The sequence below is a fragment of the Magallana gigas genome, chromosome 6 (assembly GCF_963853765.1).
Source record: "Magallana gigas chromosome 6, xbMagGiga1.1, whole genome shotgun sequence".
NCBI classification, from domain to species: Eukaryota; Metazoa; Mollusca; class Bivalvia; order Ostreida; family Ostreidae; genus Magallana; species Magallana gigas.
Window position 1 is genome coordinate 19,931,932 of NC_088858.1, and position 22,276 is coordinate 19,954,207.

At 31.8% G+C, this 22,276-nt stretch overlaps 1 protein-coding gene across 3 annotated transcripts; it reads left to right on the top strand.

Annotated features, from left to right (window-relative positions):
* Window positions 1-2,229: 2,229 nt before the first annotated feature.
* On the top strand, window positions 2,230-21,884 carry LOC105346928 (transcription factor p65). Of its 3 annotated transcripts, none has more exons than XM_034468509.2 (15): window positions 2,230-2,511; window positions 7,751-7,848; window positions 8,284-8,390; window positions 10,393-10,417; window positions 11,344-11,435; window positions 13,054-13,209; window positions 14,293-14,444; window positions 14,840-14,955; window positions 15,079-15,207; window positions 15,657-15,776; window positions 16,075-16,145; window positions 17,204-17,336; window positions 17,844-17,921; window positions 18,539-18,595; window positions 18,754-21,884. In XM_034468509.2, the coding sequence occupies exons 3-15, from the start codon at window positions 8,367-8,369 to the stop codon at window positions 19,698-19,700; spliced, it is 2,100 nt and encodes a 699-aa protein (XP_034324400.2). In that variant the 5' UTR covers window positions 2,230-2,511; window positions 7,751-7,848; window positions 8,284-8,366; the 3' UTR covers window positions 19,701-21,884. The 3 variants fall into 3 exon arrangements, with proteins under 3 accessions (XP_034324400.2, XP_065943579.1, XP_065943580.1); XM_066087507.1 differs by having other exon boundaries at window positions 2,231-2,511; window positions 11,344-11,433; window positions 13,037-13,209; XM_066087508.1 differs by lacking the exon at window positions 7,751-7,848 and having other exon boundaries at window positions 2,231-2,511; window positions 11,344-11,433; window positions 13,037-13,209.
* The last annotated feature ends 392 nt before the right edge of the window (window positions 21,885-22,276 follow it).

Below are 22,276 nucleotides of genomic sequence, written 5' to 3' on the forward strand. Positions count from 1 at the left end.
TCAGTGTTCATTTTGATTCCTATGTTGTTATAAAACAAAAGGGAAAGTTTCATTACTGAATAATCATTAGCCCTATTTAAAAAAATTGTTTGTAAATTTGTTTCCTCTATGATACACTAAACATGCGTATCCTAAGGACACACGCGACGTTCCCGAGTTTTAGATTATTTTCCTTAAGATTATTTCGTCTTTATTTACTGTCCAAATTCCAGGGTGCGTAACGGAGTTAAAATATTTTGAATTTTCTTTTCAATTGTATACAAAATGCAATTGAATGCTTATTATGAGTTCATAGTATATATTTTCAATTGAAACTATATATATCCAAGTAGAAAAATATCACATATATCATGAAAATATGATTTTGGAATTACGTAGCCTAGTGGAAATCTTCACATTGAGGTGATGGTAAAAAAAAAAGTAGAAAATTATAATGGAAAATAGGTCGCTTCTGACCTTAAGGTAAATGATTCCAGGGTGTCTTTTTAGTGCTAGAGCCATATTGTGGCTCGATAATTGGTTAGAAGAATATTTCCTCGTACTTTACGGCTTTTAAAGAAATTATGTAGAAAGTTAAACAATCTCTTGACATTTTATGTTAAATCATGGGAAAAGTAATCCCGATACCTTTATTCAATTTGACATCATTATTTATGTTAGGGAGCCTGGGAGGTGATCAAGAGCCTGTTTAATTCCGTTTTTTGGATTATTTGTAAAAAAAAATTTGACAAACCTCTTAAATTTGTTCCTTATCTCCTTTACATTTCATTGAAAATGAAAATATAAAATATGATTTATCACCCTATATCAAACAAAGCTAGCTATTGTTATGAAGCATTATTGAAAGAATTTATATCTTTTTGCACCTTTCATCTTGAGCTTAAAATTGTTGCCCCCCCCCCCCCCCCGGACCCTCCTCTAAATTCGACAGTGATTATTTAAAAAATTACAATCTTGTCTGAAATATACACAACAATTGAGTGAATTTTATCTTGATCGGTCAAAACTTTAAAGAGATTTTTAGGAGTATTGCATGTGTACATGTATAGATCTATGTTATTCCAGATTCTCACATTTTATTTAAAGTAGTCCGAGTATCGCACTACGTCATAATACGGATTTTACAATATTGGTTCGACTTTTACAAAGCGTTTTTGATACCCGGTATTGATTTTGCTCTTCATCGCTGTTGTAAACAATGGCAATAATAAGCAATTAGAACGGTAATATATGTATTATATGAGATATAGAAATGATTACTGTTGAGAAACTCGATTCTGTTAAAGTAAAATGAAAAACGAAGTTTCTGATTAACCAGGATCTCAGGTATGCTTATATCTTCTTTGTTTTGACCCCCCCCCCCCCGAATTTTTCTTTTTCTTTTACTAAAACCGGTTTAAATTTAGAGACAGAAGCTATTTCGAATTTAATCAATCGTCAATTAATTAATGTTTAAATGATATCTAACATTGTTGACAGATCTAGACAGAAAACTGTAGCAAAATGTGATTTTTACGAATTTTTTCGTCAGGGTCTACTTGGTTTAGAGCTTATAGCGTGAAAAGTAATCCGTCAACATATAATTTATTTTACCAAATCTTTTTTCTAAGATGTCAATCTATAGAATAAACACCATGAATTTAAGTTTGAGTCCATAAAATAGTAAAAAAATTACCAAACGCGATACTAGCAGTGCATTTTTTGTATTCTATTTTGATACATCAGGTCCATAAAGCGTACTTACTTACACAAAATTTCCGCAAAATTATTGATGAGATATGGCTTTAATAAATACTTATACTCTATTTTGTATGTTCAGTTCTTATTTTCCCAAAATTGGTAATTATTTTTAGGAAAAACGGACGTCTGTCAAATTTCATAATTGTCAATAATTTTCACAAGGGGGTACACCCGTCTGAGAGGTGATAACAAACAAATTAGCATGTAAACATACATATTTTCTTTTGTATATGTATTGCTAGAATGTATATTTATCATTTAAAGCTAAGCATTTAATGATTGAGCCCATTTAGTGCCGAGTATAGGACCGTACCTTAAGTATGATATTTGCTTTACATCATGAACAATATCGACAAATTTTATACAAATAATTGATTCATTTTCTGTTTAATTAGCTTTGAAAACGTAACCTTTGAGATGTCACAGAATCGGACTATTCTGAATATTCAGAATCGGAATAATTCTTTCCAAACGATCCAGTTTGAAATTTAACCACCGTGAATGAAAGAATATTACGGAAGAATTTCGTCGTATTATTTCCTTCTTCAAAAAATGTCGGCTGTAATATTATTTCTCCACAAATGTGATGGACCAGTCTTAATTAGATGATATATCGCGTTTTAACGACCCACAGATAGGACAGTTCGTAAAAGTGAAAGTAGAGGTCTAAAAATAGACATTTTCGTCAGGTGATTTCCCCTCGAAAAATCCATGAATTTAATATAAAGAAAGCAGGCGACCAATTGTGTTTTCAGTTTGAACAGTAAGATCGTAAGTATAGAATAGTTAAAATTGAACAAGTTTTTGATGCATTGTACAATGTATTTTGGACTTATGTATTTGTAATTGTCTTTGTTATGAAGATATATTTACACAGAGACATATATAATATATATGTCTCTGGTTTACATGATGATGAGCTGACTACAGAAACAGACAGTTTAATCATTTCACATATCAGTTTTATCAGTTGTACAGTTAGATTAAGAAAATATCACACCCCAGTTGAATTTGTAAAACAAGGGTTGTAATTGCATGTTTTATCAAAAGTATATACTGCATGATTACACCTATTGGTTTTGTAAACAAGGGGGTGTATTATTATTGGTATTTTAGCTCTATTGTTGAAGAGCTTAAGACTCCTCCGAGTCTCTGTGCTTAATTTTTTTTCCATCACTATATGTTGATTACTGTCTTCTTGTAAAAACCATACTGGCATATAAGTTAGAACTAATTCTTGCCAATTTAAGTATATACCTGCAGTACCATATCTTGTCATTGCAATAACGCATCACAATTTAACTTGAACAATGATAGATGTTGTGGCAAGAATGCAATGTACTATAGTCTGTCCCAAGTTACTGAACTATCACATTTTGACAATTTTTAATAAAAATACACATACCTGGGAAAGAAGTTGATGAAAGCTAGGAAAAATGCACGACACATTATCATTTTTTTTCTTGGAAAAATTCACAGGATTGAAAATATATTTCTTATGGAGATTTATAACTGGAAATGTTGACATTTTTTTCTCAATTCTGAAGTCACTAGCTTGGAATACCTTCACAATTTTTCAATTTTAATGTTATCATCCATGTACTTTTAATCTATTCAGTATTGCAATGCAAAATCCACATAGACATCATATTGAAGCTGTGTATATAAACCTGATAAGCTAGATGGGGCGTTTTAAAGAAGAATTCCAATGTACACAATTTTTTTTTCATCATAGCTCAGTGGTTAAAGAATCGGGCTTGTGAGCCGCGGATCACAACGTTGATTCACAGGGGCATCCTATCCGAGCTACACTCTATGACATATATTTATTTGGTGTAGTGATCGAGATGTAGTGAGCCACCTTAACAAAAATGGGAATGCCCACCAATATATATATATATAAACATAAAGTTAGTTTCCTCTGAAACTGTCTTGTCATTATATCTCTCAGAGATTCATCATTCAGTGAACATGTGTTCCTTCCTTTTTTTTCATAGTATGTGTTAAATTCTTTGTCAAGTTTTCCTATGTGCATCTCTTTCACCCTAGTTTTCATGTAATATTTCCTCATTCTTTTAAAAAAACACTGGGTTATCCCCCACTTTCATATTCTATCACCAACACAACTTTTTATCTCTAGTTCTCTCTCTCTCTCTCCCTCAAATGACCCCTTGATCATCCCACCCTCTGTATCTGTATTTGTACATTTTGTAAAGATTTTTTTTTGTACCCAATGTATGTACCATTGATACGGTTTGAGAGAAAATAAACATGCATTCATAGTTCATACATTTGTATCTCTGTTGACTATCTCTTCTAGTTGTTCCTCATTAAATCCCCAAATTACTGTCTTTACATCCATTTTTGATTGTTTTTCTTCAAATCAATATGATATATTAAATATTCTTTGAATAGTCACGATTCTTCAATCTTCAATTCTTCAATCCTCCTTAAAGGCTTCTTTAATGATTCTTTAACTGGTATTACATAAACTTATTTACACTGTACCTTTATCATTTATAATTACTATAACTCCTTTTTTAATTCTTCATTTGACTATTTATATTACTTGTGAAGATGGCTTAACACTCTCTTTATGCATTGTGCATTCCTTATAATTATGGATCTTTTCCATCATTCTTCCCCACTCTTTTATTCTATTATTTTAAAAAAGCTTCTCTTTCTTAAAAGTGATCGACATGCATGTATATCTTGGTGTCTCTCTCTCTCTCTCTCTCTCTCTCTCTCTCTCTCTCTCTCTCTCTCTCTCTCTCTCTGCTTTTATTGAAATGTAAACCCTTTTAGGTACTGCTCCCTAGCCCCTACTGAAAACTTTCAGGAATTGGATAAAATTTTCAAAAAATCCTTTGGACCCCTAGCCCCTACTGAAAACTTTCAGGAATTGGATAAAATTTTCAAAAAATCCTTTGGACAAAAATAGATTGTCAAAATTTTCATATTTCTGCTATCATGTTCTTGTTTACAGGTATGTATACATGTATCTACATACAAACAATCTGTTGATTGACTTTGATAAATATTTGAAATACATGTATTGTATGTTTATTCATTATATTTTGAGAAATTTAAATACCCCATGTGCAGGATGGTTTCACATTAGTATATTCAATCAAAAGGCTAAGCAACTAATACACTATACTCCCTCATTTAAATGCATGAAAGTGCAAAGTCTGTTAAAGTTAAATGTCTTTGGGTTTTTTGTTTCTTTCGTTTCAAATAAGAATAACTTAATGAAATATTATATTAACTAGTACGTATATAAACTGCCTATATTGTCTTCATGCAAGTTCATTTAAAGTATCTGATATTTATAGATGGGGATTTTAAAGATCTATAAATATAACAATTAAATCCAGCTGAAAATTTACACAGGGGTTAGTCATATATGGATGTATAGGGAAAGGGGGGTAGGGGTCAAAAGGGTTAGGTCAAGATTCTACTGGAATCTTGGAAAAGAAACTAGCCTTAGACCCCCCTATAACACCCCCCCCCCCCCTGGATAATTACGTCCTTTGGACCCAACCCATTTCAGAAACAAATTCTGGATTTGAAAGGATTGTAATTAAATTAACTGAATGGATGTTTGATTTACTTAGGATTTAGATTGTTCAGAATCCAGTCCCCCGAGTTGACCTGTCCCCCTCGCCCCTTTTTAGATTTCAATCTTAATGCATTATAGTTGCACAAGAAATAATTTTTGAAAGTTGATATATCTATACTTTAGTTTGTTTTATGTATTTATAGTGCCCCGTACTGAACAGAACTTAAGTATATATATAATCTTGTTATAACTATTGCAAAATCTGTGAAAGCCTTTGTGGAAAAATTCACTGATCTAAGACAATTGCAAGAAGGAATGATGAAGTGAAAAGATTTAGGCCTTTAGATATTATATGCAAGGTGTAAATTCTGATAGTGTATGCTTATAATTTTATACATGTAAGAAATATAATCATAATTATACATGTATAGGTATATAGTTACATGTACAGGGGCAAATATATGTATAGCACATCATCTCTATAGTCCTTTTTGTTATATCATACAGTTCGTCCATGGTCCCCCCCCCCCCCCCCACCACACACACACACACACACACACACACACACACACACAACAATTGATAGATCTGCTAACAGAACTGTATAGCAGATATCCATTTTCATCACCTATTAGGAGGTTCCACACCTTTGGGAAAAGTTCCCATACAAGCCTAAATTTATATTCGTAGGGATGTGAAATTGTAGCTAGCTTGCAGCATATATGATATATGAATATGATATAGATTAGAATTATGTGAAGAATCTTCCCTGCTTCACCATGCGTATAAAGAAACTATTAATCTCAGTCTATCCAATGTTAACTCTTGGTACAAAAGCTTAGTCTATTTTAGTAAGAAAATTAATATTTCACTCTCTATATATAAAAAGTACAAAACTACATGTTTTAAACAACAAGTTAAGAAAATTTTAAGAAAACACTTTTTAAATTACTGGGCATTAAAACGTGAAGAGGGCCTAAACTCTGGAAAACTTGATACTTATTTTTTATATAAAGAAAATTTTACAATGGAATCATATATGTTTATCCATTCTCATAATTTAAGAAAAATACTTTGTAGATTCAGAATAAGTGCACATGACTTACGAGTTGAAAGAGGTAGATATGAATATACAAAAAATAATACGGGTCAAAGAATTCCTTTAGAAAGAAACAAAAGGACATGTTTATTATGTAACGAAAATTGTGTAGAAGATGAAAGCCACTTTCTTACTGAATGTCTATTATATAAAGAAGAAAGAAATTCATTTTTCCATTATGTCTCAATACTCAACAAAAACTTTATACTTTTAACAAAGAAAGACAAATTTATCTGGTTAATGTCGAATGAAGACAAAATAATAATTACAAAGTTAAGTGAATTTCTGATCAATGCTTTCAAAAAAAGACAGAATACTTTGAGATCTAAATGACCGGTGAATTATACTTATACAAATCATGATACTATCTTTATATTTGTATAAATTACCTTTATGACTATATATTATATGCACACTGTTCATATGTTTTGACATACTGATGTACATTTGCCCGGCTGTTACAAGTTCATGTATGTGTATGGACTATTTTTATATGTTGAATCTATTATTTAGGCATTTCTATCTAATATCTGTAATCTTGTATGCCCTCTGGGCCCAAAATTGGAAATAAACTATTATTATTATTATTATATATGTGTTAGACATTTAAAATGACAGCGAGAACAAAAATCACTTTTGGAGAAAAAAAACATCTTTATTATATATTACAATTCATAAAATAAAAACCCCTGCTGTGTGTGAATGTCCTCATCTTGGGACCTGCGGGTCATACAGTAGATCGAAGCTGTATTTGGTCAGTATTGCACTACATAGAATGATACCCAATTTTGGCAACTTTAGTATATACATGTAAACAATTTCCCAGTGGTTTGAAATATCACATGTTGTGACGTGTTGTCATCAAAAGTCAAAAGTCACAGGATGTCGAGGATCAGGCACATATCTTTTTAAAACATGGAATTTAAAAAGATATAAAAAAAATTTCCTTAAATAAAAATAGAAACAGAAACTATTTATATCTTTGAGAATCCTCTTGAGTACAAAAGAATATATATACATGTACCTGAGGTAGTTTGTTCATAAAATTGATTTAATTTTTGTGTGGTAGAACATATTGCATTGGTAAGGGTTTAATTATATTGGTATAATATATGTACACTGCATGTTAAAATGTTTTTTTTTCTGTTCTTGATTAACATGTACATTATAATGCAAGTTACAAGTCCCCTTTGCATGCGGTTCCCTCTGGTTATAACACATGGATTAAGAGTAGAGATTTAATGGATTAAATACCATTTTAAACATAAGCCAATTTTTTTTGTCTAATTAGCAGTAGCTAAAATATTCCATTTAATGATGATCTAAATTGTTTTCAATGATATTTACAGTAATGTTGAATTAACTGTGAAGGCTTTGAGAAACAAAAATAATTGAGAAGAACAATTTCATTGGTGCAAAAGTTTGGATCAGCCAATGAAAAAAAGAGGTGTGTTAAATTCTAATTAATTAGCAAGGTCATAGTACAGTTGAACTTCAATATCTTGAACACCGATATCTCGAATACAGTGGATATGTCAAAGTGATATTTAAGTCCCAGCCACTTATTTTTTAAGTATTTTGCCCTTGATATCTCGAATACTTGGATATCTCGAAGTTTTTAAACAGTCCCATCTAGTTCAAAATAACGAAGTTTGACTGTGGTAAATATTTATCTTAAACAGTTTAAAATGGAAAGATAGTGTACCTATCAAAGTATTTTATAATATTATTTCATTTGTTCTAATACTTCGTTTAGGGTATGAGCTAGGGCAATAAACGCTGTAGTCATGGCTTAATTGATAATTATGTAAATGCAATATACATGTATTATCAATATAGGGAAATTTAATCCAGCATGTAATGTTTTTTATTTTATTTGTAGGAGTATTTTGGAATCTGAAGTGCACAGCAAGTATTATATGACTAGGTCTACAAACTTTGGTTGAAGTCATCACAGACTGCAAAATGGCAGAGGATCAGAAGGACTCTGTAAATAGAATATGATAAAATTATTTTATAATACAATATAAATTTCTGTGAAATCACTTAATTTTTATAAGAATTTTATCAACACTAAGTATTATTTCACCATTATACAAATTGATGTATTTTCATTTTTGGGAGTTGATTTTAATCAACTCTCCTATGCAGTTACTCTGACAAACCGAAATTGAAACAGTGTTTGGACATAAGCACAAATCATCACCGCTGACAAGACGTAGATCTTGAAAATAATAGATTAATTTGGTGTACTGTATGCAGTACCATAATTGTTTTTCAAAAGAAACGTATTTATAAATACCTTGAAAATAGTCAGATTTTATATAGTACGAACAATTAAATGTTTTTTGTAATTGTATGTATTCCTACGCCAAAGTTCTGTATAGTCTCGTTCAACCAGACGCTCGGCTGTCTCCGTAAATCTATGACAAGCAGAGAGTCTCTCTTGGTAGTCGGAGATTAACGGAGACAGTCGAGCGTCTGGTTGAACGAGACTAGAGTTCAATATTTCTAGGATCCAGACTTGTACGATTTTAGACACATTTCGATTACTGATACACAGTTTGATGGAATTAGGCTATCATATGGGGTTTTCTCGAAATTCTTGTCGGAAAAGTTTGACAATTCATATTATAAAAATGTGTGTAATTAAAATACAGATTAGAAACTACTTGCCAGGCAAAATACCATATCGTTTATTTTAAAATTGATAATAATCAATAAAATCAACTCCCGACAGTACTTCAGTACTTTGATTAGCTCACCTGAGCAGACGGCTCAAATGGGTTTTTCTGATAAGATTTGACTGTTGTCTGCCATTGTCTTTGTTGTCATTGTCAACATAGGAATAAATCGGGGAAAAATATTCTTGAAAACCATATGGCCAGAAAAATTAAAGAATAATGTTAAAGCATCCCCTGATGGGGTAGATTAATTATGTTTTGTTCAGATCGTGATCCCTGGTGATAGGGTATGGCCACAATGGAGGGTCAAATATAGGAATTTGTATGGGAAAATCTTTAAAAATCTTCTTATCAAAAACCATTTGAACAGAAAATGTGGAAGCTTCCTCATGTTGTGGGGGGGGGGGGGGGTCACATGTAGGAAATTGTCTTGGAATTTGTAGGAATGAGGGGTGAGATGAAACATGTACAAGCATGTTCAAATCAGGATTCTGGGGGTAAAATAGGGCCACAGTGGTGAGCCAAATCTTTACATAACAGGATAGTGGAAAATCTTTAAAAATCTTTCTGAATTTTTTTTTTTCAAGAAAAGTAAAAACCTTTAATGTTAAAGCATTCTTAGATGGTGTAGTGATAGTATAGTATAGTGTAGTATAGTGTAGTGATAGTGATTTGAACAAGCATGTTCAAATCAGGATTCTGGGGGTAAAATAGGGCCACAGTGGTGAGCCAAATCTTTACATAACAGGATAGTGGAAAATCTTTAAAAATCTTTCTGAATTTTTTTTTTTCAAGAAAAGTAAAAACCTTATAATGTTAAAGCATTCTTAGATAGTGTAGTGTTTAAAACATAATCACTGGATGTTATTGAGCCACAATGATCTATAATTTTAACATACCTGTTAGTAATATATGTACATAAACATTAAAACTCTACAACTTCTTTCCTCTGTATCTCCATGTGTAACTTGACTTCTAACATTCAAATTTTGGTGAATCATTCAAAATAACCATCTTTTACACATATAAATATTAAAAATAAAATTGTTCATCTTAAAATCGTGTCTAGCTATTGTTGCGGAGGTGAGCAATGTGGCCTGTTGGCTTCTTGTTAGATGGTATGATGTATATGTAAATTAATTTTTTTGGTGACTATTCATCCTACAAAGCCTGGTTAAATCTATATCCTAGACACTTTTGTGTATACATTTTTAAAATATTTGAAGTTTAATGGTGAAATCAACCATATCTAACTAAATTAATGAAATTGTTTTTTTTATATTAAATTAGTGATAATTTTTTTGCAGGAGGAACCTTTGAGTGATTTATTTGGTAAATATATTAATAACATTTCATCAAATTAACATAAGTAAAATCTTATTATCCAAATAAAAGATACTTTGTACTACAAATATTTGATGACAATTTGATATGGTAAAATTCATTAGAAGTACATGTGCTGGTACTGTAACAGTTATCGGCTAAACTGAGAGTTTGGGTTTATAGCACGCGACTATCCAGATTTTTATATTCAGTCGTCTGTTTTGAATAAAGAAAAGTAAGTTTGCTTGGAAACTTTCTTGAATATGATTTAACCATGAGCTTAAACGATCGCTGATTTACATCTTCGCACTTTCAGTAGTTGGGGATTAAGTGACGTAATAAGTTGAAAATAGAATATTAATTACCTCTTTGTGATAGTAATTATATACGTTCTTTGATATAACATCAATATATACATATAACATGTACTATCACTAGAAACAAAAGGAATTCATTAAATTCTGAGAAATTCATAGCGTAGTTTAACTTTTGTTTAATATGTATCATAACCCCTATGACCTTGATCATGAGTTTGACCCCAAAAGGAGCATAATTCAAATTACATTATGCAGAGTATCAACTGAAAATGTACAGGGATTTTACTATGTTATTATCACAAATTAAGTCAATCACTGGTACAGTAAATCATAAAACCCAACAAATTCGGGTTGTGCTAAAAAGCACAAAAACAAGATGTTTTCAGTTCTTCATAATGATATGATATGATATAACAGATGAGTATAAACAAGGAAATCACCATTTAAAGTATTATCAAGTTTTATCCAAAAATATCAAGAAATATAAGGAAATACGAAAAGAAATCCTTAGCCAGTAACTGGTACAGTGTCAGTATTGCAAAGTACAAGGACGAGACAATCTAAAGCTGTTTGTAAAATTTTCTTTATTGATATTGTTATCTAACCTTTCCATTCTAGATCCCACTACGTTAGAGTTAATTTTTAGTGGAATTGGTGCAAATTCAAACTCTACCATCAATGCAGAGGATTCAAAAGACTTAATAAGTGGTAATATATATACATATAATATAAGAAATTAATGAATAGCTTGTTAATTAAGGTATTCGATGTATAACGGCCACATTTTGTACCTGTAATGAATGGTCTGATATTCTTAATCATGATATCATTTTTAAGGTGTTATCAAATAAAAATACTCCACCAAAGGAATTTTCAAAATTTTGATTATGGTCCAACTAATGACACCTTGAATTTTGCATTGAAGTCTATGGGCAACGTATGTTTTATTAAGATACTGTAATTAAAAAAGGAACTTGGAGATTTGTTAAACTCTTGGTTAATACATGCATAAACTTTCTTCTTATGGAAATATGAAATAAAATGAATCATTTACCGCAGATATTTTGACAAAATCAAAATTTTCTTTTTTTTCATCAAGGGGAGATAACTCTTTTAAAAAAGTTTAAAGTGCGAAATTATCAGCTCCTTATATGTTTTCTGTCATGTGAATTTGGTTCATTTCACTTTCATAGTTATCTAGCAATACATATTTAACTAGTTTAAAATGATTCAAAATTGTTCAATATCCCTTCATTATACATTGAATACCTTAAAGCAATATTAGCTGTATTTTTTAGAATTTTATTTTGCTGCAAAAACTTGCTTGTATGATAAGCCTGCATGTAACTTAAACTTTAATGATGAAAAAGGTTTGAAAAAAGTTATTAATTTTTGTCAGAAGAAAGATTTCTCTTCTAAAGAATATATAGCAGTTTAATTTTTGTACAGGACAATACCCCGGTAATTCAATTTTATTTCAATTAAAGCTTCTTAATGGTCTTTTCCACAAGAATAGGGCAAACAGAAGTTAAAAATCACGATATTTTTTGTCATTTTAATAGTAAATAACATTTTCATAAAAAAAACTTTCAGCATGAAAATTGCAGCTCATATTGCTTTAAGCTACTGAATCATGATCACTGCAGTTGCCATTCTCTTTCACATTTCACTAGTGACCAAGCTCTTTAAGAGTGTTGTTCTATGTACCTCATGGCCCAAATATGTATACATTTTTTGACCACATGACTTGAAATCTGTTCGAACAAAGTATAGCTGCATATAAGTTTAAATATTTTAGCTTGCAAATTCATATCAAAGGTGACTATGCTTTAACACTTGCAATTAGGTTTGAGGAAAAAGTGGATCACATTTTTCAAAGCCTGACCTAAATTGCTCTTTTCTCTTTCTCTTCCTTTCTTCTTTTTCCTTAATTTTTTGTGAAAATTGATGCCTTCTTGAAAATCTGTCCTCTGAAATTTTTGTGAAAGCATATATATCAATCAAATCGTAGAACTATGAATCCTTAAGCTTTTATGCTGCATGAGGTTTGGTACCACAAAAATTAAAAAATCAGTATTTATGTTAATTAATTTTAAGAGCCTTTAAGGGCCAAAATGGTATAGGAATCATTCATGAACACTGTTTTTGCAAAATGCAGACAAAGAGAAACTGCATTTGACTTATAGGGACAATACCGGTAATTTCAATGCTTTTTATGATTGCATGTCTCTGTCACATTTTTTTGGGGGGTATGTATATTATTTCTGATTTCATACATTATACGTCATTAAGATGTGTTGAAAATTTTTAGGTTCTGGTTTACATGTCTCTGGGACCCCAGGTCCTGAAGTTGAACCAACCAATGGACACAGAATTCCTCAGTCCACAATGGAGGTTGTCGTCACTAACAAGATGACACGATTCCGTTATGACACGGAACTTAACAACAGAAACATTGGCAAGGAGGAGCTCGTATCCATAAAGGTAGATATTTTAAGAGACATTCAAGAAGGTGATGCATCAAATAGGATTATTATAATGTCATGTTAAATACTGAAATCTGATTGGTTTAGACGCACTTTATAATACATTCTATTACCCTCAGCCTTAGCAACACATTTGGAAATGGGTAACACTATATAAATAGTGCCTGTTTGGGAGGGTAACAGTTGAAATTGACACCCCGAGGAAACCATTGTCAACCGACGCAAAACGGAAAATTGATATTTGCGCATGTAACAATTCGTTGTGTTACCCGTTGCTAAGTGTGTTGCTAACGCTGAGGGTAATAGAACGGATTATCAACTGCGTTTAAACCAAACAGATTTCAGTATTTAACATGAAAGTATAATAAAACGAATTGTTACATGTGTGTAAATTATGTGCTTACGGTTCACCCTAGAATTAAAGTCATTTCTATATAAAAGCAGTAAGTTTTGTTTGAAATTGACATACAGTATAATAAAAGAAAAATAGTGCCTGTTTTGGAGGGTAACAGTTGAAATTGTCATCCCTCGAAAACCATTGTCAACCTCCGCTTTGTCAACCGACGCAAAGCGGAGGTTAACAATGTTTTTTCTCGAGTTGTCAATTTCAACTGACCCTCCCAAACAGACACTATTTTTATAATGTTGGTGACGACGGGGCCAGATTAGATTTTCTATCTTGAGTTGTTCTATTTTGTAAGAATATACGTAAAGTCCTAAAGTGATGAGAAAATATACCATACTCAGTAAAAAGGAAAAACAGGCATGCATAAAAATATCATTACAAATTTTTTGTTCTTGAGAATTCAGTTTAAAGAAGACAAACAAAATCGGCAAAATCTTATATAAAAATGGACCACTGAATTATGATTTTTGAAAGAATCTTTTAAATTTTCCATGTACTTAAAAATTGATAGTGTATATAATATGTCATGTCAAGAACAAAACATATTTGAATATTTTCAATGAATCAATTTGTGATATTTTAAAAATGAAATTGATAAATACTAGCTATAATTTTGAAAGTTTTCAACTTTGTTATTTCACATTATGTTGATCCTTCTTAAACTTCTTTTTATAGTTCCTCAATATATATACAGAGGTTTTTGTGAGAATCCACGTGATAGATCCTAGCAACAAGAAGGCTCACCCATATTGTCTGATTGGTGATAAGTGTAAAAATGGACTGTATGTAGAAAAATTCATTCCAACAACAGAAAATAAGTGTACATTGTAAGTACATGAAAAATATTTTTTTAGGTTATTAAAAGCATGAATATATTGATTTCATTTCGTGTAAAGAACAGGTGCTTAGTAGATCTTAGGAATATAGAGGACGTAAAGTGTTTAGGACTTTATATTTACATTTTGAAGTTCTGTGAAAAACTAGCTTTCCAAAAAATATATGTAAAAGCAAGATTTTAAAATCGCCAAGATTTGCTTCTTGCGGTTTTACGCAGGTATTAATTTCTCAGAATCTACAGAATTTTATCATGACTTATTATTTTAGTTATATCACAGACAAAAGCAAAAACCAAAGAATGTTAATTATTCCCTATTCTTTAATTGTTAAAATAAGTTTTTTGACTGGTAAAAATTTATTTATGTTTATGATATCATTTTTTCAGATCATGTAAAGCAACAATTAAAATTCCCAAGAGAGGAGAATATGAAGATGAACTTGCAAAAAGAAAGCAAGCAATGGAAAAGTATATGGGCATATACAGTGAAGATATGAAGAAAGGTAGGTTCACTGTAAAGGGCATGCAGGGGGTGGGGCCAGGGGATTGGGGATTGATCCATGAAATCACATACTTAACTATTTATCGTCCATTAAATGATATGCAGTATTGTTTCAATTTGGCAGCTGGGTATTGGAACATAAATAAAAATGTAAAGGAATGCAAGTGTGTGTCTTTATTTGTGGAAGCCTTCTACAAGGTCGGAAAACAGACGTTCATGCTGTCGGATGCCACCCATAGTTTGCTTAATGCCAGTAAGTGTTTGAATGCTTGTGATGAATGAAGTTCATCTTGTCAGCTTCTCTTAAAACAAAAAATGTTTATATTGCTTGTTTTGAATAAAATTATAGTGTCTAGGTAATGAAAGGTCACAGGTTCAAACCCATGTGGTTAAATACATTAATATAGTGTTGTACTTATAAAGTTATTAATAAGGGTTTTTTTCTATATGACTTGTTAAAAGGATGGAAATTCTAAGAATATGATGTTTCAGATTTTTTATACACTGACTGTATACACTTGCTTTGAATAATCAATTCACATTATAATCTTTCAATTTTTATTATCTTACAGTATATAGACATGAAAATTTGAGTTATTTTTTCCTTTTTTATCTGCACCCCTTCCTCTAAAAAACTAACACAACCAAACAGCAATTAACCAGAACATGCGCTTGCTCATTAGCATAATGATTTGATTACAGAGGAGGGAAGAAGCTTCAGCATCCACACCATTCGTCCCTTTGCTCACTCCTGTTTAGGCTCCAGAAGTCCCAACGAATACATGTTGATTGTTCTCACTGGTGACTCTTTCATTCCGAAAGGTAATTCAAGTTTTACTTACCTATACTTTCATATCAATGGTGATACATTTTTAACCTTCTTTTGTCTCGTATTAGAAGTTAATGTACAATAGATCTATAAACGACTTGAAACTCGCAATGCAGTGGCAAAAGCCATCATGATGAGGCAAGAATTTTTTAATGGATTCAAACCCCTTCAGCAGTGCTATAAAGATAAAATACTTTGAGAGATTCAAAATCAACATTATACCAAACTTTAAAATTATCAGGTAATTTTATTAAATGTAGATTAGAAAACCTATCATTATATTTTTTGCAGGGATAGAAGTTCGATTTACAGATAATGAAGGCTGGAATGTGAAAGCTGAAAAGCCAAATGTGATAAAAAATGTAAGTCTCCCTTTACAGGAAAACCTATGAGATAATAGTTTGAAATAATATTAGAAGAGTTTATTAAGTACAAGATAATTCTAGCATTGGTGTAAAGTCCAAGACTGTCACTAAATTTGTACCATTAATCCTTTGTGGGTATCCAAAATAACCCTGATCACAATGTTGTGATGCATGAATTGTCTTTCTTGAGATAATTAACTTTCAAGTTTTTCAGACCCCTCCTCATGTAAACACATACAATTTTATTCATGCATTAAGATTTATTTAAAAATGCATATGAAAGTGCATCATAGTGTTATCATGAGACCCTTTTTCCCAAATTGTTCCCAAGTTGAACAATATCCTGAATAGTGTGGTATATATCTATATGTACATGTATTTGTATACGGTATATTGATTCTGGAAATTCATAGTCCGTGTATATTTTTAAGGTTATTGATGCCCTGTCTATTGTTATTTAAATTCTATTGTTTGTAAGCGTATAAATACAACCAATATGTCATCGGTCAATCGGAAGACTTTTCTTGTTGGTCTACAGACCAAGCTCTTGATCCCCTCTCCCCTTTTCGAAATTCATTATTAAGGTAAATTATTTATTTCTCCCTCTAAATGGAATCAAACAATGTTATTTATGTTCAATTTTTGATTTTGCTTCATAAATTCTTAAATCTGGGTTATCTTTGTAATTTTTTTAATTCAGGCGTAAACTGAAAAGAATGAACCTTGGTTGGTGTTGAAAGACGTTTCCGTCTTGTTTTATATCATATACTACAATAGCATACATATCTGTAATAGTTCACAAGATGTATCAAAATTTATTTTTATTAATTATTCACAGGGCTGTACATGTATTAACAATATATTCAGGTTATCCTTAAGACTCATGAGCCTCGCATCAGTATTTTTCTGATTATCTCTTCTCTGAGTTAGGTTAACAAATATGCTTCATTGTATATCATTTTAAAACAAGTATTTTCTGGATTAGCCCATTTAATGCTGAGTAGAGGTAGAGACTATCAATGTTACATTGAAAAAATTCTTACCTATTAATTTAGGTTCTTGAGGTCAAAATTCCACCATATAAAAATTTGGAAATTGAAGTTCCAAAACAGATACAGGTATATGTGAAATCAGATGGCAAAGTGGACCTGGAGGCTAAGCCGATGGACTTTCTGTACACACCAGATGGTAAGTAAGATCTATTTGCAAAATAAAATGTATAAGATTTATTTAATTATAGATGAATATCTTAATTCTCTCAAGTTTAGGAAAAAAGAGGTTACTATTGTGCATTGAAAATTTAAACATAGTCCCCCTAGACCCCTTGGTTCTGATGCCCATGTCATAAGGGTGATCAAAACTTCATGTATATGGTGTAAAAAATGGAAATATGTACCTTAGTAATCTTTTTTGGCCTAGCTGAAAGTTTTAATGCTGCTTGATTTAAAATGAGAGATCATTACATGTATGTCATAAATCCTTTGATGGTACATATAAAAAAAATCATTAATAATAATTAACAATATGAAAAATGTGTTATCTTTTAAAGAAATGGACTAAAAATTTCTCTCATACTGCAAAAACCTCTATTTTATCTTTACTCTCCGAGATTTGTCGAAAAAGAAACATATATTCTCTTACGTAATATTAGTAAAGGTTACTAAAATAAAAACTTTGATCTATTTTTGATTGTAGGAAAAGTAGTTATTGAAAGTAAAAAGAGGAAGCTTCAAGACTACAGCAACATACCTGAAGACATTGTCTCTGAAGCAAGTAAGGCCTCCCATTCTCAAATGAGATGTTAAATGTACAATTCTAGAATGAAATATGTGAATTGATGTGTAAGGTTGATCTATGCTCAATGTTGAACGCCCATGCAAAACCACTTTAGCTGGCTTATACTTTCTGACCATAGAACAATTAATTGAGCATTTCTTCTTCTCATGAATAATTCATGCCATATTCTGGTTGTCTACTCTTCACATTTCATAAATGCTGTTGTTAATGCTTTTGCATGCATATGAAAACAAGTGTGCTTATGTGAACTGTTGGGTTAATATATAATACATGTAAATATGTTATCTTGTTGGTTGAATTAGAATATTGAACATTTATGAAAATGAGAAAAGTTCTATTAGTTTGCCCATGATTAATACTAGTATGTGAACATTAGACTTGGCTGAATTTTTAACAAAGAGCTAATTCAGGAGAACAGGCCTGACATCTCAAAAGATTTATTTTCATTTGTATAAGTGTACTTTACATTTGGAATATTGCATTTGATATGAGGAAAAAAAAGTATTAAATTTCTTCATGACTCTAATAAGAATAAAATATTAAAAGATCAAAATAAAACTTGGGGTAATTTGTACCATTTCATGACGTTATAGGTGCAATCACAAAATCCAGAGTGAAGTCCCATTTGGAACAGAGAAGAAAAAAGATGAGTATGTACTATTTGTTTAGTGCATTCTGTTGGTTACCGTAATTAAGATGTTTGACAAAAACCTTATCATCAATGATTCGGATGTTTACATGTAAATAGAAATTGATTAAATATTTAGACAAAACGTTGTAAATTGTCAATATACATTTCACCTGGCAGGTAAACCTAGTGCCACCGCCACTGCACCCCCTCCAAGTGCTGCTGCACCAATGGAAGGCCGTCTTAGTGACCCAACCATGTCATCAGCGGTATATAACACTTCTGCTGTCGATTTCCTTCAGAACAGTCCTGGAACATCTGCACCATACTTCCCTGCTGTTGTGGTGCCTTCGAATGTTTCATTCCATTCTTCAACACAACCAGGTTATATGGAAACCACTTCCAGTCAAAACTCAATGTTGCATGAGAACATGGCTTATACCAGTAACCCATCAACTAATTATCAGATACCAGTTTCATCAGCCCATGTCGCGTTATCAGTCCCAACACCTCAAATCAACATGCCGATGCAGTCTCTAGATAACAGTATGTCAGCCAGATCCCTTCAGTCTCAGTATTCCTTGTCGTCTACTATGGCAAACAGCACTGTGACTTCCCCCCAACCACCTTCCTCCCCCATGAGCAACATGGGAAAGTTTAAGACTGTCGCCATTGCTGGAACCAACCAGTGGCTTCTGATCGACCAGTTTGGAAAGCCTCTACTGGTCCTGGGAGGGCAGAATGATGAAGTATCAGCTGTACAGGATATAACTTCCATGCCTCCAAATATCACCAGTCCTTCCATGTATGACCAGTCTAATGGAATGGGCTTTCCAATGAGTAATGCGAATGATACTTTGTCAATTAATCCGCTCTCTAATGCTTCTGATAATGACTTGGAGGTGGATGATGCTGGTGGGGATAGTGCAGATCATCCATCTTCTTCCTCAGAGGTAAAAGTCTCAGAATCATCAGATGTGATAAACAGTGAAAGCAGACTCAGCTCTTCACCAGGAAGGGAAACCCCTCAGGTGGCTTTTGATGAAGATGTAATAGACATTGGTGATGATGTGGATGTAGCGGCTACTAGCATGGAACAAATGAGTCTGGAGTTGAAAGATATCTAGAATTTTGTTTTCAGGTATCAGAAAAGTTACTGATTTCAAACAGATAAAAAGATTCACTTTTGATTTGAAAGCCAGTATTTGAGTACCTGGTAGTGCAGTCCATTAAAAAACCCAAATCACCCATTAGTGAGTGTATATAAATGGTTGAATTTGGAAGACTGCAGAAAGACTGAAAAGATTTTCACATCTTATGAACACAGTACACTGTAAATTTGAGAAGTGAGAAACAGGCTACTAGTAACTGAAGCTAGGCAATGTGTATTGTATTTATAAAAAAAAACCTCTACACTATTATAAAGAAGTAGAATAAAGGGACAGTATCATTATTGCTATTGAAGCAGGTATTAGAGATGGACTTGAAACAGAACAAAACCTAAAATAAATTGCACTGAAAATGCCTATCCATTGTGAGTGAACATGTACATAGGAAATTAAAGCAAGGAAATAAAATCACAGCTGGCATGCACAAAGAAATGGTTCGTATGGAAGGATTTTATTTGGAAGCAAGTTGACACTTAAGCTTGGCTATAATATTTACCAGTGCTTTTATTTTTGATTGTGCATGATTGTCAGTGAAGAAATATAGTTGCATTAAGACACAGTTCAAAGATAGACAATTTACGTGAGTTATCATAATTCAAGAGTAAATAATGTGTCATGTACTTTTTTTAAAGGATGAATAATTCTTTTTGAAGGGGGGTACCTAAGAAATCCATTAATATTCCCCCCCCCCCCAGAAAAAAAGAAGAAGAAAAAGATGATTCCACAGTAAATTTTCATATATTTTATCATTGCAATACACGTATTTTAGAGTTTTAAAAATCATGCTATACTATGCATCAATATACATGTATGTTTTTTTTTCTTTGAAGATTGTGTACATTTTGATATTTATTCGATGAACTTGTTCGCCTTTGTATTTTCTTCTTTACATGTTTTTTTTTAATCAGTATTGTACATAATGCCTCATGAGTGTGAATATTATGCTTCACAATATCAATTTTAAGTTTTATGATGAGTACTGTATTATTTAAATTATACATTTGTTTGTTGTACATGCATGTTCATCAATTTTATGTATGCAAATTGATCCATCCTGGAATTGTTTTTTTTCAGATATGTGCTTTGTGTTTTGTTTTTGCATTTTGTTGCATATCAACCACACCATATTGCCTGCTAGATTGATGTTAACAATAGAAAATCAATCTAATGCAATGTATAGGTAGTAAATGAAATGTAATTGTTCATACGTTGTGGTTCAATGTCCCTCAATAACATTAAATGTTCTTAATGTTTTTTTTTCATGTAACGCTGCATACATATATTGGGTATGTGAACACAATGTATGAAGTTGTATCAAGTGTATGTTATAAACTAGGGAACCACCTCATGCAAATTGATTCACCCACTACTATACAATGCTTTATTAGGCTATATGAAGTCTTGTCATATCGTATGCACGTTTTTAAAATTTCTTTTTTCTGAGTGAAAAGGACATTTTTGCTAATATACTTATCAGCAAAAAAAAAAACCCACAAAACTTCTTTGTACAGGTAAAAAAAACTTTTTAAAAATAATAATCCAACTTCCTTTACGTATACCCATCAGAGGAAACAGCAAAACACGTGAATTAGTAATTGTGATTTTCTGTGTTTCTGTGCATATCTAATGTATTATTTGATAATTACATGATTGTGTATGAGATCCATGTAATACTTCATACATAGACATCGTATAAACTCAAAATATTGCATTACCCATAATCCAATGTTGTTTAATAAACATCAAGGTCATTTGAATTATCTTATATAATTAAATGTCTCTGACTTGATTTTTTCAAAAAAAAAGTTATGGTGGCTTTGTATATGTACTTAGCACAAAGTTGTTAATCAAAATAATGTATATCCCCAAATCAAAAGTCACCAAAAGAGGTTTTTGTTCATCTATAAATGTAATTTGTTGTTTTGTCCATATTTTATTCCTAGAAAAAAGATTTTTACGGAATATTGTTTCACAAGTAGAAAAAAAACCAAATGGCCATACAGTGTGTATAGAAAATCCTTTAAAGTTTGATCTTTGGTGCAGCTTCAGTTTACAATGTTTTTGTCTTTGTATTCATCTATACAGAAGTGTAATGTATAATGAAATTTTCAATGGCAAAATAAAAATGTTATTTTACTTGAATGATTTTTACTTTGTTAAGTTAAATTTAAGTTAAATCCTTCTCCATGCCATGAAGGCGCACACGGCTGGTGCTTATCCCCAGTTTCCTGCTATCTAGGCGGATGATAGTCAGTGACTCCCCCTGGATGGGGCCCCAGTCCATTGCAGATTAACCCATAGCGTAACCCTGAGACAATGTAGATGATGTGCATTATTAAAGTGCACAATACACAACATTAATTGACCACAGCAGGGTTTGAACCAGTGACCTTGCGGTTATCGGCCTAACGCACGTCGTCACTGAGCCATGTGCTCCCTTTTGCTAAGCAACAAATAATCATTCCTTAGTTGTAATAATTATTAGTGATTACATTACTTTATTCATGAACATTGGTTTTTTTGCTGACCAGTAT

Coding starts and splice junctions, on each gene's coding strand:
- LOC105346928 (XM_066087507.1), top strand. CDS start 8,367: ATGGCAGAGGATCAGAAGGACTCT. Junction 8,391..10,392: donor CAGAGGATCAGAAGGACTCT/GTAAATAGAATA, acceptor ATTTTTTTGCAG/GAGGAACCTTTGAGTGATTT. Junction 10,418..11,343: donor ACCTTTGAGTGATTTATTTG/GTAAATATATTA, acceptor TTTCCATTCTAG/ATCCCACTACGTTAGAGTTA.